At 39.9% G+C, this 18,712-nt stretch overlaps 1 protein-coding gene across 6 annotated transcripts in view; it reads right to left on the bottom strand.

The window, feature by feature from the left end:
• DGKZ (diacylglycerol kinase zeta) overlaps nt 1-18,712 on the bottom strand; it is a 746,996-nt gene that overhangs the window by 133,582 nt on the left and 594,702 nt on the right. For all 6 annotated transcript variants that reach the window (XM_085884240.1, XM_085884239.1, XM_085884241.1 and 3 more), the window contains one exon: nt 14,429-14,556. In XM_085884240.1, the coding sequence (XP_085740366.1) occupies nt 14,429-14,556 (128 nt within the window). The remainder of the gene's footprint in view (nt 1-14,428; nt 14,557-18,712) is intronic.

The following is an 18,712-nucleotide window of genomic DNA, read 5'->3' as shown; positions in this document are numbered from 1 at the left end:
CTCCAGCTTGTTAGTAGCTTGCCTTTGCTTAGTAGCACCAACCTTGAGCATGGTAAGAATGTTAAGGCGTCTTGGAAGTATTGTTCAAGGACGTTAATGAGAATTGGTAGATGTCATGCCAAAGGCTCACCTGTAATGTCACCTTTGGAGGAATGTGTTGATGGTTTGAATAAAAATAAAGGCTTTCAACCAATACTAAAACCTAAAATACATATATGGATTTTTTTATTTTTATTTTTTGTATACCTTGTCGAGGCTCGTTTGAGAGATAACACACAACGCACATCAAGGGGGGGCATGAGACAAGAGGGGAGGGAGTGGGGGGACAAAACAGTGGGGAACAGACACATTAGGAGATCTGTGGAAGGGAGAGGGATGGGACGGGGAACATGGGGATTCGAAGATGAACATTACAGGGACTTTCAGGAAGGAAAGCAGGGAATTTGAAGGAGGTGAGCATGGGTGGATTATCGGGGGTAGAAAAGATCGAGGATTTGGATGGGGGATGATAAGAGGTGGTGGTGAACAGCTGTTTTGAAAGCCTGGAGGGAAGAATGGGAAAGAATAGAGTGAGGGAGTTTATTCCAAAGGCGGGAAAAAAGAGGAATGAAAGAGTGAAGGTGAGCAGTGATTCGTGATTTTGGTAGTTTTACCAGAAGGGGGTTGTTGGCGGACCTTGAGCGCCCTGTGGAAATGTGGTGGGGACAAATCGCAGAGATAGCAGGGGGGCAAGGCTGGAGAGGAGACGGTAGAAGACAGAAAGATCACCGACCAACCTGCGGTGATTGAGTGAGAGGCCCAAAGACTCAGCCTCATTGCGGGAGATGCCGATGATCCAAAATGCCCTGGTTTCTACAGCGTGAAGCCGAGAAAGGTGGGAGGAAGGAGCACCAGCCCAGAGGGGAGAGCAGTACTCCATCAGGCTACGGACAAAAGCTTTGTAAGTGGTCAGGAGCTCAGGAGGGCCGAGGAAAGACTTTGCACGATGGAGGATTACCAGTCGGCGACTGACTTTGGAGGCGAGGTTTGAAATGATTTCCTCAGGGATTGAAGTGATTCTTCACCATAGAGAGATACTGTTAAACCGATATAAAGCATGATATCTCAAAAAGTTGAGGACCGATTCAGATGAAACTTGATGGACAAGTTGGGCGCGTGACTAGGACTAACTGATTCAAATTTGCTGAAGATCCGAATCCAGAACCGGATACAATAATTTTTTAATTTATTCTTCACCATTGAGAGATGGGGTGAAAAACAATTTTTAGCATGTTATCTCAAAAATTGTGGATGAGTTATGACAAAACTAGGTGGATGGGTTGGTTCTGTGATAAGAACAAGCTGATTTGGTTTTGGTTAAGGTCTGGATTCAGATCCGACATTTTAGTAGCATACAAAATGTAAACTGTTCAGTCTGGCAGAAATATATGCTCTACAGAGTGACATTCCATTTCGCCCAGTTGTGACTCTATGAGTGATTTTTTATCTGTTTGTCTTTCTGTCTGTTCACACAGTACTTTAGTGTTTTTCTCCACAACCGCTTGTCAGATTGAGACAAAATTTTCACCATCGGAGTGAATATTCATCTAGAATTTTTGAATTATAAATATGATGTCATCGGTCATGTGATTTGACAGCCATGTTGGAAAAAAGGGAAAAAAAAAAAAAACTTTGGACGTCGATCACTGAAACCGCACCAAGGAAAAAATTTCAAACTTGGCATATGCAAGTACTCCTCATGGGGAATAAGTGTGATTTTTTATGTAACAGGTGTTATCATTATGACATCATAATTGCATATGTAGAATGCTAAATCCAATCAGTATGAAATTTTTGAGTCATTTTGGGATAAATTGGTCCAAATAAAAAAATTTGATGACGTCATCGGTCACATGATTCAGCAACCATATTGAAAAAAAAAAAAAAAAACCTTAAAATATCTTCTCTGAAATGGCTGAACAAATTGAGGCAAAACTATGCAGGTATGACCACATATCCATGAGGAACAAAACATTAACAAATATTACATCATACATCACATGGCTTGACAGTCATGTTGGATTTACCCTGAAACCGATAAGAAAAATCTTCTCCAGAACATCTAGACAGATCGAGGGGAAATTTCACACCAAAGTTCCACAATCCTTGGGGATACCAGGGTATTCACGAATAATTGATGTCGCATGGTCTGGCAGCCATATTGGATGGTGCAAAAACCTTTGAAAAATTATTTCTCTTCAACTGCTTCATCAAATCGATATCAAACTTCACAATTATGATCTAGTAGTGATCGGGAATGTATGTTTTAAATTTCAACCTGATCAGTCAGACACATGGTCTTGCAGCCAGAATTATTTGATTTTTTTTGAACCTGGGTAACACCAGTACACAAACACCAAACAAAATACACCTCGCAAAACTACACAAACAACACACAAAACAAGTCCTGGCAAGGGTCTGCAAACTCTGATTGCTCTTTTTCTTGTTTTTGAATCGATAAGATTCTAGAAAGATGCAACATCATGGAGTGTACATTATGTTTTTATCAATTTTGAACGTGTTCTTCTTTTGTCAAGTTGTTTCAAAGTTGAAGTCGAGTGTATTTCTCTGTCCTTGCTTTCTTCTTCATTCAACTCCTTGTATCTGTACTCATGCTATGAAGGTCGGATATAATACGAGAGAACCAATCTCTGAAGACATCTGATTAACTTATTTAAGTACTAAATACAGACCTCCAGGTATAGGAGCAGGGATAAGCAATAACAGACCAACAACAAATCTTCCAGGCGAGAGGCATGTTATGTTGGCTTGAGGTATGAAAAGGTGTTGATCCTCAAATTTCTGGTCTACAATATTGGAAAATAATTTACAGTAGTAAATCCGTTTACAATAGTGTTAGATAGGAAGTGAGTGCCAAAATTGGAAAATAATTTTTAAAAGCTGGTGAAGGCGCATTGTAGAGAGTTATCGGTGCACGGACAGTTCAGGTGGAACATTGCAGTGGTTGTCATAGTGGACATGGCACTCATGATGAGGTGCTGCTGTGACAGAGTGATTAATGATCCCCATGCCTCACTCAGGTTGTGTTGTGTGATATGCCCATATCCACGATGTTCATTGCCATCAGAAAAGTATTTCTGCTTGACTGTCTATTTGTTGCACCGATGGTGGATGTTTCTCTTGCACGGTCATCGAGGCACACATTGTTTATTCTCCGTGGTTGGTATGCTGCCACAAGGGACGATTGCAGGCTATAGTTTTTATTGACTCAATTCATGCTCGTCTGTACACCTAGAAAAGTGTAAGACATAATATCAAAGTCCTCACTCCCTCTTTCACACTTATAAGCCTTTGGCATCAGAAGACATTTTAGTCTGTTATGGTGGCATTTAAAAATCTCACTTAAACAAATTCACAACATGGATCCACTTTCTTTTTTCCACCCCTCTTTTGTTCTTGTGTCTGTGCTTGTACATCGTGTTACGTGTAGAACTCATGAATATGCTGCAGCTGAGCATTTATATTCGTGAATGACAAAAGTTCACTGATTAAAACGTTTTGCTCACTGAATGACACCTTGTCATTTGGATTATATTTGTAAATTAGTTTGGCACTACATACACCCCCCACCCCTCCCCCCCAATTTTTGCATGTATGCTTCGAGATTGAATGTCCTTGTTTATGCAGCATCCAGATTATCATGTGACACCCCTTACTTTTGTGCAATTGATATCTTGATGCCTCCTGACTGTGTACTCTATTCCTCTGAATTTGCCAATCATGTCAAACTGAACACATACTCATTGCCTGAAGTATACGTAGCAGAGAACAATAACGTGAATTTTTAATATTTTCTACAAGTGGCTAGAACCTTGTTCTTTTGAACAAGGTTTATGTGTGAAAATAAGTTGTGTGAAAAATAATTTTGAATTTGTGTGAAAATAAACAAATCTCAATTTTCTTGTCCACCATTTGACAAACCCACAAGCTCATCCATGAAGCGTTGATCATTGCACATGGAATTATGAATTTTGGATGTTGAGGCAAATGTTGAGAATTCAGATTCACATGAAAAATCCATCCATCCATCCATCCATTGGGACCATACTCTGCACAGAGCATTGGTGCTGCCAAAGCAGTCTCCTTGGCTATTGGGCAAAATCCTGGACAGGTCGCCACTCCGACACAGACATGGGAAATGGAAGACAGGAACATAAAACAGAGCTCATGAAGGATCAAGATAAACAGCTATTTTGGTTCCATTAATTAATTTTCCTTAAGTTATAAGACAGGCAGATTAGCAAGAAGGTGCAATGTTAACCTGCCACGGTTGTCTTTCAAGGTTATGGATTTAGTTTCAGTAGCTCAGTCAAAGTACAAATTGTAACCTTGAAAGAACAAAATATGTTTAAAGTATTGTGTTCCGAGGTATTATGTTTCTTGAGTATATATGCCAAAAACAACAGATGCTGAAAACACAAAAAGTCCCACGAGTCCCTTTCCACCACAGCTAAAGTAGTAGAAGCATAGAAACTAAACAACTTGGAATTACAAGAGAAGGGAAGATGACGGGGGTTTGGGCACCATTGGGGTTGAGGGCGCTGTTATCGCTTATTCCAAACCGTACAAGTAATGAAAGAACATGACCTTTGAGTAGCTACAGCTGTGTTTTTTGCCAGTAGCCAATGTTTTTTGTGATTACAATAATCTGCCTCAGCTTGCTCCCTTGGCATCTGTGGAGTTAACACAGATATAGGGTCTTCAGCTATAAGCTTGATGCAATGTTCATGATATTCTTACTATTTTTGAAGCTCACAATAACATGAGCAAAAGCAATTCTTGCAAATAGTCTCTTTCACAGTTCTGTGTTCTATTCTTCAGTGTTGTGTCAATTCATAACAAGTGCAACTCACTTTTTAGAATACTGATGATCAGATAAAAGAAAATTGAGCGTATTTAGTATGGCAGTGGGAAATTAATAAATACAGTGCTTTTAATGGAAAATAGTCTCGAGGAAACAATTAAGAGAATAAAAGACAAGGCCATCAAGCTCAGTGTAAATGTGAAAAAGGACACAACAAGACATATCAAAATAAAATCAAGGCATTTTTGGAGAGTCTTCAGTAAGCAGAGTATAATCTGGCAGGAGGAGACGATGTGCCGCACTCAAAGGCGAAACACTTGCATTTATAACAGAGGCAAGGCATGAAGGTAGCCAGTAATGGACAATTTTCATGGAACATACTTTTTTTGGGTACAATGGAGATGTTTTTGTTCACGGAGCATGCAACAAAACGTGGGTGCAGGAAATGTGAAAAGATGCACAGATTTGTGATTTGAGTGATGTGAAATTAAACTTTTCATGTCTCGAGTTTGCGACCTTTTCATCGATCTCTATCTACAATAAATTAATCATCAAATTTCGCTGACAATCCATAATTCCAAAGTGATAAATATATCTGTGTGCTCAGATCACTGCTTTTGCAGGTGACTTAGGCCATCAACTGAGACAGTGTATCATTCAGTTTCATTCCAACATGCCTGGCTCTTCATGATAGGCATGTGGTCATAATAAACTTAGTGTTGTCTTCCCTAAACAAAAAGTTCTCGCAATTATGTGCCAAATACATTTTATTGAGCAGTACTTGTGCCATATATGTTATACACATAGGGTGTCAAATACGAACAGTCTCAGATCATCAGTGAATCATAATTTGAGTTAAATTCAGTCCGTTATGAAATGACGATGTTTTTTATCACTTAAAAAAAAGAAGTTAATCAAAGAAAGGGACTAGCAGTGTCGAGATCATTTAGAAAAAGCTGAAACAAAAACATTTGGTATGTATACAGCTTTATCTCGCGTCCACTACAACATGTGTTGTGTTGAACAGAGTATCTTAATAAAAAAAAAGAACAGAGGTCGTGGGGATTCATTATATTGTGATAATGTTCGCAGGTCTGTTGGGTGTGGCACAACAGAAGCATTATGCCCTTGCCGATGCCACCGTGAACCGGGTCCAAATAAATCTTTCAAACCTCTGATTTCATGTATAATACATGTGGAATATATGTAAAACGAAGTGGTGCAGCGTTTAACCACCTACTGGCAGAAAATTCGTAATTGTGGAAATCAGTGGTTGGAATCGTGAGGCTCTGTTCATGGTTTGGCTGAAGCAATTTCGCATCTCTTGTCATTATGATTTGTGGACCTGCCCATTGAAGTCGGTTTTCATCCAACATGTTAAAGATGTTTCATTGATATTAAACGTTTGAATAGTGCTGTGAAGACAGCTGATCTGCATGAGGAGGGTACTCTAGAAGACCACATTGAAATTGCTGGTGAAGGAGATTTTGTGGATTCATGATGCAGGTATTCTGCAGCCATACACTCCCAAGAAGCAAGGTGTCATTCAACATTCCCAACTAGGAACATCACATCAAGGGTATTGCCAATAGTTTGTATTATTTGTCATCAAATATAAAAGTTAATCGAAGAAAGGGATGAGCAGTGGTGAGATAATTTAGCAAAAGCTGAAACCAAAACATCTGTTATGGAAACAGCATTATGGATAGTCAACTGCAAAACCAACATGGATTCTGTTGAACAGAATATCTTCATCAACAGAGAACAGAGGCCGTGGGGATTCGTTATATTGTAATAATGTTTGCAGGTCTGTTTGATGCAGCTCAACAGAAGCATTTTGAACCTATTTTGATGCACATTCATGAAACAGATTGTGTTGCGGCCGAAAGAAGATGCGACTGTACATGTTATCAACAGCATACAAAGTTTCACACAAGGCCTCTCAGTGAAAAGAGAGGGGGCATGGAGGTTATATTGGCCTTTTTGAAATTTTTTAAGAATGATGAACCAGTCAAGTGAAATATCAATGCATCACCTGAGAGTAAAACCATCTCAACTTTTCAGCTCTTGCCTGTCAGAGGTTCCATTCAACACTGCATACATGGCATCATATATGCCATTGACTGATATAGAATGAAGAAGTAACTGTTTTTATCTGGTTTGTGTCTTTTGTTAATTTCTATGGAAACTGTCCCTCAAAAAGTTAGAACATAATATGAGATGCTTGACAAGGAACTTTGACGCAGGAGAAGGCCAATTGTCCAATCAAAGCATTAAACGAGAAGGCTAATAGTAATTTGAAGTTTTCTCATTTTTTGAATATATGAGGTCCGTCGAAGAAGTCACGGGACTGACTTGACAGAAATTTTATTCCAAAAAATATATTGAAATCACAGCTTGTCCCCTTCAAAATAGTTTCCCTCCAGTCTCACACACTTGTCCATCCTCTTCTTCCATGCTTCGATGCACCCCCGGAAGGCTTCTTCTGGAATCCTCCGGAGCTCTGTCGTCACGGCCCTTTTGATGGCCTCCACATCAGGAAATCGGGTCCCCTTGATCACCCCCTTAAGCTTGGGGAATAGGAAAAAAATCACAAGGGGCCAAGTCTGGCGAATACGGGGGTTGCTCGAGAGTTGGCACATTCCTCTCTGCCAGAAACTGTCGGATGCTCAGGGCACTGTGAGCATGGGCATTGTCATGGTGGAGCACCCAGGTGTTGTTCTCCCACAGATCCCTCCTCTTGTCCCGGACTGATCTAATGAGGCACCGGAGGATCTCCTTGTACACGTATTGATTCACTGTTTGACCCTGTGGTAGAAACTCGAAGTGGACGATGCCCTTGATGTCAAAAAACTCAAAATAGTGCTTGAACCCCTTATAAGACCTAGAAAAATGTTCAAATTATGTCAGCAACGCAGGATCACCATTAGGCCTCTGCACTGACTGGGCAATATATGCTTGATAAAAATTATCGGGCAGTCTTTACCATTACCTTACCCGCAATTGGTGAAAATGTCTCATATATATATATATATATATATATATATATATATATATATATATATATATATATATATATATATATATATATGTATATATATATATATATATATATATATATATATATATATATATATATATATATATATATATATGTATATATATATATATATATATATATATATATATATATATATATATATGTATATATATATATATATGTATATATATATATATGTATATATATATATATATGTATATATATATATATATATATATATATATATATATATGTATATATATATATATATATATATATATATATGTATATATATATATATATATATATATATATATATATATATATGTATATATATATATATATATATATATATATATATATATATATGTATATATATATATATATATATATATATATATATATATATATATGTATATATATATATATATATATATATATATATATATGTATATATGTATATATGTATATGTATATATGTATATATATGTATACATACATATAATTAAAGGCAACTATTTGGCTCAGTGTGGCGACATCATAAACACACTTCACAACTTTAACCGACTGTTGGTGATACTTGTTACATTATTGGTGATACTTGTTACTTGTTACAATATATATATATATATATATATATATATATATATATATATATATATATATATATATATATATATATATATATATATATATATATATATATTTCCTTTTCTTTGGTAATGACCACAATTATTCACCCATTTCTGTGGGATTGGCTGGGGGAGGTTTTTGTCCCAATTCTTTCATGAACTGGCTGGCCGGCATGATGTTGAAGAAGTAGTTTGGGCAGGAATTTGGAGTTTTGCCATGGTGCTGGTGATTGCTTGCCTACTCTTCACAAAGGACACCATGGGATATTTTACGTCTACCAACTACTGCCAGCAGACAGAACACCAGTTTAACATCCTTCTGAGGGACGGCACACAAATGATGCATGAAACATTGGGATGACAGTTTGTAACTGGGACGAGATTCAAACCCAGGCTTTACAGCTTAGAGGTGAGCCTTTTTTTTGTATACCTTGTCGAGGCTCGTGTGAGAGCTAACACATAATGCACAGCAAGGGGGAATGAGACAAGAGGGGCAGGAGTGGGAGGGACAAAGCAGTGGGGAACAGACGCATTAGGAGATCTGTGGAAGGGAGAGGGATGGGACGGGGAACGTGGGGAATAGAAGATGGACATTACAGGGACTTTCAGGAAGGAAAGCAGGGAATTTGAAGCAAGTGGGCTTGGGTGGATTATCGGGGGTAGAAAACATCGAGGATTTGGATGGGGGATGATAAGAGGTGGTGGTGAACAGCTGTTTTGAAAGCCTGGAGGGAAGAATGGGAAAGAATAGAGTGAGGGAGTCTATTCCAAAGGTGGGAGAAAAGAGGAATGAAAGAGTGAAGGTGAACAGTGATTCATGATTTTGGTAGTTTTACCAGAAGGGGGTTGTTGGCAGACCTTGAGCACCCTGCGGAAATGTGGTGGGGACAAATCGCAGAGAGAGCAGGGGTGGGGGGGGGCAAGGCTGGAGAGGAGACGGTAGAAGACAGAAAGGCCACCGACCAACCTGCGGTGATTGAGTGAGAGGCCCAAAGACCCAGCTTCATTGCGGGAGATGCCGATAATCCGAAATGCCCTGGTTTATACAGCGTGAAACCGAGAAAGGTGGGAGGCAGGAGCACCAACCCAGAGGGGAGAGCAGTACTCCATCAGGCTATGGACAAAAGCTTTGTAAGTGGTCAGGAGCTCAGGAGCGCCAAGGAAGGACTTTGCACGACGGAAGATTCCCAGTCGGCGACTGGCTTTGGAGGCGAGGTTTGAAATGTGGCTTTCCCAGGAAAGGTCATGGCAGATAGTGAGACCCAGAAGCTTGAAAGAAAGGACTTCTTCCAGAGGATTGTTGAGAAAGTGGATGGGGGGGGGTTCTAAATGGTCCTTTCGAAGAGACATCGTGAGAGTGTGAGATTTGTCTGGATTGAAAGACATGTTCCACATGTTGGACCAGTTTGTGATTTTATGCAGATCTGCAGTGAGCGAAGAAGCTGCTGCTTGCCGGTCTGAGGGATGACCGATGGTACAGCAGAGGGTGAAATCATCAGTAAAGAGATACAGAGGATTTTCCAGAGAGTCAGAGAGATCATTGATGAAAACCAGAAAAAGAACAGGGCCCAGAACGCTACCTTGAGGAAGTCCAGCCTGGACAGGAAGAGGGGATGAAAGAACTCCATTTGGGGCCACACGTTCACTGCAACAGGAGAGGAAGTCTGCGAGTCATGAGTGGAGATGGCTTTGGATACCATGGGAAGAGAGTTTGGTGAGCAGGGCAGGGTGCCAGACCGTTTCAAAAGCACGTGATATGTCCAGTGATATGGCTCGGATTTTCTGTCTGGCATTGAGGACCTCCATCCATTGTTGGGAGAGCAGAAGCAGCATATCCAGGGTAGAGTGACCTGGTCTGAAACCAAATTGATGATTGGAAATCAAGCAATTGGAGAAGAGGAAGGATTTCATATATGAAGCGATGATGAATTGAATAACCTTGCTGATGATTGGGAGAAGGCTGATTGGTCTGTAGTTGCAGGGATCTGTTTTTGCACCTTTTTATGCAGGGCAGTGATGTTTGCAGATTTCCAATCAGATGGCAGATGACCTTGAGCAAATGAGAGGGTGAATATAACAGAGAGAGGGTGACCAAGAGCAGGAGAGCAGGCTTTGAGGACATGTGGGCTGATGCAGTCTGGACCGGTTGCAGAATCTGAGTCGAGGTTTGACAGCAAGCTCTCCACCTTGTCAGGAGAAAAGGACACAGAGTCCAGGGACAGTTGGGTGTGACTGGGTAAGGTGAGTAGAGAAAGTGATGGGTTTTGGACACAAGATTTAGCTGCGAACACCGAGTTAAGGCATTCAGCTTTTTCACGTGCGGTATCAGCAGTACGGCCATTTGAAGTAAGGGAGGGGATGGAGGGGGAACATACACCAGAAATAGAATTGATTAGACGCCACCAGGATTTTGAGGAGGGAGAGAGGTTTGAGAGTTCAGACTTGGATTAGAAAGATGTTGTTTTCTGGCTCTCCTGAGGGTAGATACACACTTGTTCCGAGCTTTATGGAAGGAACTGAGATTGCCCTCAGTTGGGTTTGCTTTCCATGAGGCAAAGGCAAGTTGTTTCAGGACAACTGCCTTGCCACAAGCTTCAGTAAACAAAGTGTGGGAGGAAGGGGAGGACAACTGAAGATGAGAGGGGATAAATCTGTGCATGAGGGAGAGCAAGTTTCTTTGAAAGAATTCCCAGGATGAGTTGATGTTGGAGAAAGTAGCGATTGGAGACCAGTCTATAAGTTTGATGGCTGCTTGGAGACTCTGCCAGGCGGCTTGAGTGAAATGCCAGACTCGACGACAGTGAGGTGGTTCTCTGGTAATAGCCAGAGAAATGTCCACTTTGACAAGGATGTGGTCAGAAGAACCGATTGGAGCGGAGGAAGAGCAGCAGATATTGTCAGGGAAATTTGTCAAAATCAGATCCAGAAGAGATGGAGTACCATTGGTTGAGATCCGGGTCGGGAAGGTGACCGATTGAGTCAATCCCAATGAGTCGCAGAAAGCTTTTGCTGAGGTGCTATGACAGGTGAGAGAGGTACCCACACCTAGCCAATTGGCACGATGACAATTGAAGTTGCCACATAAGAGGAAGAGAGAGTTTGGTTGAGAAGATAGAAGATGGTCCATGTTTTCAGATAGTGAGGTGTAGATGGAGTCATCACTGTTAGGTGGATGGTACAGTACACATATTAACATGAGGTGGGAGTGGAGGGGAAGCCGTAGCCAGAGGTATTCCTGGGGGTGTGGGGGAGTGAGGGCAGTGCATGGAGAGTGAGGAATAGAGTTTTTGATGAAGAGAGCAACTCCTCCACCAGGACGAGCCTCAGGTCTGTCATACCGGAGGAGGGAGTAACCAGGGAGAGATACTTGGGAGAGGAATGTTTCTGTTAGGCAGGTTATGTCTGGTTTGTCATTGGCAACCTGTATGGAAAGATCTGAAAGGTTTGAGCGAAGGCCCTGGATATTTGAGGTCCACACTTTTAATGAAGAGGTAAGGGAGGAGGCTTTGGGTGCAGGGGGTGGGGGGGAGGGGGAGGGTAGGACAAGGAACTTGGGGGGAGGTAAGGAGGGTTGTTGAAAGAGTGTGGGGATTGCAGAATAGCTAGGGGAGGGGCCGAATGAGGAGGAGAAAAGGCTCTGTGGTGCTGGGGGAGAGGGGGGACAAGAGAGGGGAGGAAGGCAGTTGAAGATTTGAGGAGGTGGAGTGAAGAGACGGATGTGAGAGGGCAGTGGAAGGAGGCAGCTTTGTGGATGAGAGGGGGGCAACTTTGAGAAGGATGAGTGAGGGGGATGAAAGGTGAGACAAAGGTGAGCGGAGAATTTTTGAGAGAGGTGAGAGGGAGGCTTGGAGGGAGAAGAGTGGGATGGTTGCTTTGAGAGTGAGAGTGAGGGGTGAGAGGGGTGAGTTGGCACTGAAGTTGGGAAAGAAGAATGGTTGATCGAAAGCGAACATTCATAGCAAACTGGGATTTTAAAAAGTTTTAGATCAGAGATGCGATTTAACACAATTATTGATGGATGCAATAAAGGCGAACTCAGAGAATCGAGAGAAGAAATGCTGTAACAGTTGGATTTTTTCGGCAAGGAATGAAGGAGAGGTCAAAATGAGAGCAGTCTGTTAAAATAGCAGAAGAGTAGTGCATTATGAAACAGTAATGAGTACCACATGTGTGAGAGAGGAAGATGAAGCATTTTAGATATCGTTTTTGTTATTATTATTAATGTTTGAGAGAGTTTTCAACAGATTCGGTCATGGAAGTGTTGTGGAAAAAAAATCGAGGAAGAAGAGGAGGAGGAAGAATAAGAGGAAGAAGAAGAGGCGATGAAGAAGAAGAAGAAGAAGAAGCAGAATCAGGAGAAAGGTTGTTTTTTTTTGTTTTTTTTAGATATGAAATAGAGAGATTACTTTGGAGAAATGGGGGACGTCAGGAAAGTGGGGAAGATAGAAATTGAAAGTAATCGGGAGAAAAAAACAAATAAAACGATCGTACACCGAGGGGAACTGGTCGGCCTCAAGCCTAGGCCTCAAGCCTCAAGCCAAGGTCTCAAACACCCGGTAAGACAACGTCGACAAAAACTCACAAAATAGCACGATATTTGGAACAAAACCGAACTAGGAACACACAGTAACTTGTGGGTGAGAAAATAAACAGTTAAAACGGGACAAATAATGCCCGGAAACTTAACTTTGAGATCATCAGCAGAGAACCCCTTAGGAGACCTCTCGACGCTCCAAACCCAGAACCGGAAGTCCCAGCAGATGGCAGATGTTTGACTTTATTTGACTTGCACATTTCCCATGTCGTTATGTTTGAAATAGCAATACATTCATGCATTCTTCAAAAGATATTCATGAGTAACAGTTTCATTTCAATGTACTGCCTCATGAAAAGCTAAATAAAGAAATATGCATAGTTTAATATGATAAAGTCGAAATATCCTTAAACACTTCAGTAAATACTCACGAAAACCAGTCTGAGACAAGTTTTGATGAAACAAAAGAAAAAAATTGGGATAAAGGAATTGTAATTCTTTGTTTGGTATTAACACAATGTTTTGAAAGACTTTTCCTCTTAACAAGACGAAAGGAAATTTTACATATAATATTGGCACAGCAAATAAATAGATGGAGTTATAAAATCACATTTGGTCATTTGATATTTTAAGTGTGACCGTCACAAACATTTTTTTAAACCAAATTTTGAAAGATATTGAGCTTAATATTGTCTTCCTTTTTTTTTTCCTTCCATGCAAGTGCAATTTCAGTGAGGGATTGTGGTATGTTTACTCTGGTGCTTGTTAAACAGTGTTCCAAGATGTTCCATTGTAATTATGAATTCAGGGTTAAATTGGGGGCTCTTTCTGGGTTGGCCAGCTCAGATTTTCAATATCGTTCTCAAATCAATTCTTAAAAGACACAGTAGTATGACAAGGGGCATTTTCATATTTGTAAAGGGCCAATGTGGTATGTGGTATTCCACAAAAACCAATAGGGTACCATTGTCTAAAAAGGCACCACCTTTACAAAGCACATGCAAGTTGGAAGGGTTAATTTCAAGTTTTATGCTGTCCAATTACTTTTGTTTAATAGTGTGGTCATCAAAGTGGTCATCCTAAAAAGGAAACAGGAATTTTGGAATTGTCTAAAAAGTTCTTTTTTTGAAGCACATGGGTACAAAAGGTTCCATCAGTCTCTTATAAACCAAAAGGAAATTCTATAATAAGATTCAGTTTGCTTAATGTTCCTTTTGAAAGGCAAAATTAGTGGACACAGCACCAGATGGCTAATTTGTCAGATTTGAACTTATTTCGATGCTAATACCAGACTGATCACCCAAATGTAAGCTGCAAATGCAGAATTTAAAGAAGCATACATGTACAGAAATGCCTACCCCAAAGGTGCTTCTGGAACCATCGGTAGGGCCATGCTTGGAGAAAATGATTCATTCGAAGTCTGCAACTCAGGGTCCATCACAAATAGTTCATCCATGGAGATGTCAATGAGACAGTGCAGGTGTTCCTGGTAAGGAAGCCAACAAGATACTCAGGGAACAAATGCATACAGGACATCGATAAACAACCATTTTGGAAATTTATAGATATCTGTTGGCAGAAGGAACACAACTATTTTCCCCATCTTTTAAATTAGAAGGAATGCTGAAATTAATATCATTATTATGATTAAAATATAATTTAAATACTTTGCAGTTCATTGACCCTCAAGAAAACTCAATGAAAATTAAACTTTAATAAGCCATGACAACAGCTAAGCAGCAGTGATTTATCTCTTCAAAAAATGAATGTTTATAAGGAAATGCAATGCCTTGTAAAAAGTGTTCTTTAAAATTTGTTTTATGAATGGAGGACAGAGTTCTATATTTATAAGGTCTGCATGTTTTAAGAGCCACCCCCCTCCCAGCCCCGTCCAGGTCCCCGCTACCCTCCTCCTGCCCGTCCACTGGAGCATGTAATTATTTCGGTCCTATTGGTGCAGTAAGCTTCTCGTTATGCTTGCATTACAACAAGCGAAGTTATGGTCACAATCCATCCTGTTAGAGAGGGCATGAAGCTTCAGTGAATTCCTCGAGGCTCCTCAGCCCATTGCTGGGCAACATCCATTTTGTGTGCGGGTGAGATGGTGCATAGCCATCTCACTGTATGCAGGGCCTTCTCATTCATGTTGAACCAAGCATGGATAACTGAGAAAACAATTCCAGGCCTTTCCGATTAGCTTGCCTAAAATTTTCAAGTTGCCTTTGCTTAGTTTTTCCTGCTTTGATAGTGACCCAAAGTCTCTCTCACATCAGCCCCCCATCGTTCTTTTCTTTCATATTTTTGTGTTAATACCATTGGTTTCACCCAGAATTAAAAACATAGCACAAAGACTCCATTTTACCAATCAAATGGATAGAAGGAGGAAATTAGAGCACAGGCAAAAAACATTTCATCAAATTATGCTTCACCACACTTCCATCTAAATAAATATGACCATTACCCTGTCAATCATAACAATCAATCTCACCAAAAAATAAATGTAACAAGCTGCATGAGCACCAACATAACTACATGAGACAATGCACTAAGATTTTTCAATGTCGTCTCATATCAGACAATTCAAGCTCAGGTTTGTGGAGATATTGTCTATTGTTTCTGAATTTAAGATATTATTATTTCCTCTACAGCCTGGTGCTGCTGGTTTCATCATTGCTGGGAGTGCAGCTGCACCGCTGATGCAGTGGCCCCTGTTTCCAGTAAGTTGCACTCATTTTGCCGACCTCGGAAGGATGACAGGCTGAGTCAACCCACCTGGTGTTATTTAACGGTAGGAACAGTGACTCAAACTCAAGACCCTAAGAACTTCAGACAGCCACCTTAACCGTTAAGCCAATACCAGGCTTTCTGAATGAAGTAGGAGGCACAGGAGGACAAAAATGTAGGGACAATTGAAGAAAATGGAAAAAAAGGAAAAGTAGACAAACTATAAAAGAGAGAGCAAAGAAATATTTCAAAGGAAACTAAACTCTTCAAAAATAATAAGCTCATTGACTTAGCCTTTCAAAATAAAAATAAAAATGAGATCTGCAATATCATTTTTCGAATGATTCACTTTACATCCATGTAAGAAAAAAAAAAAATCGAAGCAGTAAGTGCAACTCAGTGAATTTCTGAGAAAGCCATTACATTTGAATTGCCGTTGCGGCCAAAAACATTTTGATCTTCGTTACGTGCTTTTTTCAGGGCTCTCTGTCGGGTCTATCATCATGGTGTGAGTCAGCCATCATTTGAGTTGACAGTGTTTTGTATTAATTTCATCATGGTGAAGCATCATGTTGTATTCAGCAAATACTGGCCAAGATAGTGCCAGAATACACGAGTTTTCATTTAACAGTTTACTGCACACGTGTGAAAAATGCAAGACGTTTGTTGAACAGGTTCGCGGTGTAAAGGTCTTGACCAAGCAAATATAGTACAAGATGTAGCACTCACATCAAGAAAGTAGGTTATAAACATTTTTATACTCTTTTCTATGTGTCTGGTGAGTGTAACCCCAGTTGATTATAATAAATGGAACCCTCCAAGCATTCCTAACTCACAGCCCACTAACAGTGGATCAATGGTATATCTACTCATTGGGTTCAAGTGGAGGCAATAAATAAAACCTGTCACACCAAAGCAGTCCTACGCACTTTTTAGTACGGTGTTCGCTTAAACTATAAATTAAACTGAATGAGGTCATGTTGGTGGCACAACTTGCTTTGAACATTCAGCTTGCTCAACGATTGGGTTTTCATCATCGAATTGCGGAAAGAGAAAAATCAAGCAAGGACAAGGAAATTATGAAGATCAACTTTTTATGTCTCAAGTTTAAATCTGTAAAGTTTTATTGAAATAGTAATCTTTTTCTTAAAGATATTTAAAATACAGATCATCCAGTTTTATCTGGAATTCTCTGTGTTTCACCATTATATGCTTTTCATTTATTTATTAATTGCCACCATTAATGAAGGCAACAGCATGCACCCTTTTCACTGCCCTTTGATTCTGATGTTGGTGATTATATTTTGTGGTGGATCCTTCATTTCTGAGACCTCTATCTTAAAAATAAATGGGACAGTATACCAACTACAAGCTCATTCCTTACAAACATTCTTCATCTTACCAAAAATTATCTCAAACATTCAAGGTCAAACGTTATCTTTCTTAATGCTATGCTCTTGCTCCTCTTGCTGTGATTTTATAACTGATATCCAAGTGTGATGATGCCAGAACAAACCCTCCAGGTGAGATGTTGCGAGACCAAGTTCTCCAGGTGTAATGTTCCTCGGATAAGCCCTCGAGGTTGACCAGACATTCAGAACATTCAGAATTTCACATGGTATGGGGTATCTGCATAAAGTGATTTTAAAAATCTGGATGCAGAGAGTTTCACATGGAATCTGCATCCAGTTGATTGAAAGTGTTATATTTGCAAAAGCTGAGATACAATTGGTTATTTTCAAGAGAAAGTGGAGTTAATAGTCCATGGTGATAAAAGACTCATGGATGTAATCAACAGTTGATTAAAGTATGCTAACTGCTGTGGGAAGCAAGGAGAGGCTGACATTATGGGTGTTAACCCTTCATTGCAGCAAAATAAAATTAACTTACCAACAAAGGGTTAATGCCAGAAAAGTCAGCTTCCCCTTTCTTCCCACGGCAGTAAGAATACCCCAATCAACATTATGCTGATTTCATCCATTGTCTACCTGTCCACCAACGCAGATCAACACCAGCCTTCATGATCAAGACTAGCTATCCATTCCACATGGTGATAAAACGTTTGCACCTTCCTCAAATCCAATATACTGCAGTTTTACAGATTTATAAGGGGTTTTCAAAAGGATATATGAACGAGATAAGGACAATAGTTCAAGACACACTCATGTTTTAAATTCGCAAATAATACAACTATATAATAATAATAATAATAATAACAACAATATATTTCCTCATTTATTATCAAAAGAAAAACCTCATTATACTTTTCTTGGAGTGTCTTAAGATCGAGTGTCTGATTTGTATGACGTTTTGAGCACCAAATTTAATAATTCCAACTTGGAGGTAATTAAATAATTTTTACATAAGCAAATTCACAAAGATAAAATAATTCCACTTAACATGAAAAACCATGCATAAGTATATCAATCACATCACTGTATCTGGAGTGGATGAATTATTCAGGTTGAGGGAACATTTTATTGCCATAATTTTGTCTTGACTCTTATTAACTTCAAAATGGAAAATCCTCCCTTCTGGACTTGGCAAATGACTAACTTTCCTACAAATGTCTCCTGCTCTTCCTCTCCTCCAATAGGTTCAGCTGATCATGTGCTTGTGAAAGTCAACATATTTCTGGATGTTAACAGAGAGCTGCTTCAATGCTGGTGAGTCTGGCATTTCACTTAAGCAGATTGGCAGGGACTGCAAGGATCCCTCTCTCTTAAGGAATGGTCTCCCATACCTACTGCACCTGATGTTAACTCAGCCTGGGAATTCTTCTATAGAAACCCTGCTCTCTCTTATGCACAGATTCATCCCATCTCACCATCAATTACCCAACCCCTTTTCTCACCGGTGATACACTGAATCCTGTGGTCAAACAGTTGCTCTGAAAAAAACTTGCCACGTTCTCTTCC

The sequence above is a fragment of the Eptatretus burgeri genome, chromosome 6 (assembly GCF_056783735.1).
Source record: "Eptatretus burgeri isolate ZD-2024b chromosome 6, Ebu_testis_v1, whole genome shotgun sequence".
Classification (NCBI taxonomy): domain Eukaryota; kingdom Metazoa; phylum Chordata; class Myxini; order Myxiniformes; family Myxinidae; genus Eptatretus; species Eptatretus burgeri.
Note: the sequence above shows the minus strand (reverse complement) of the source record. Positions and strands in the feature narration are given on the sequence as shown.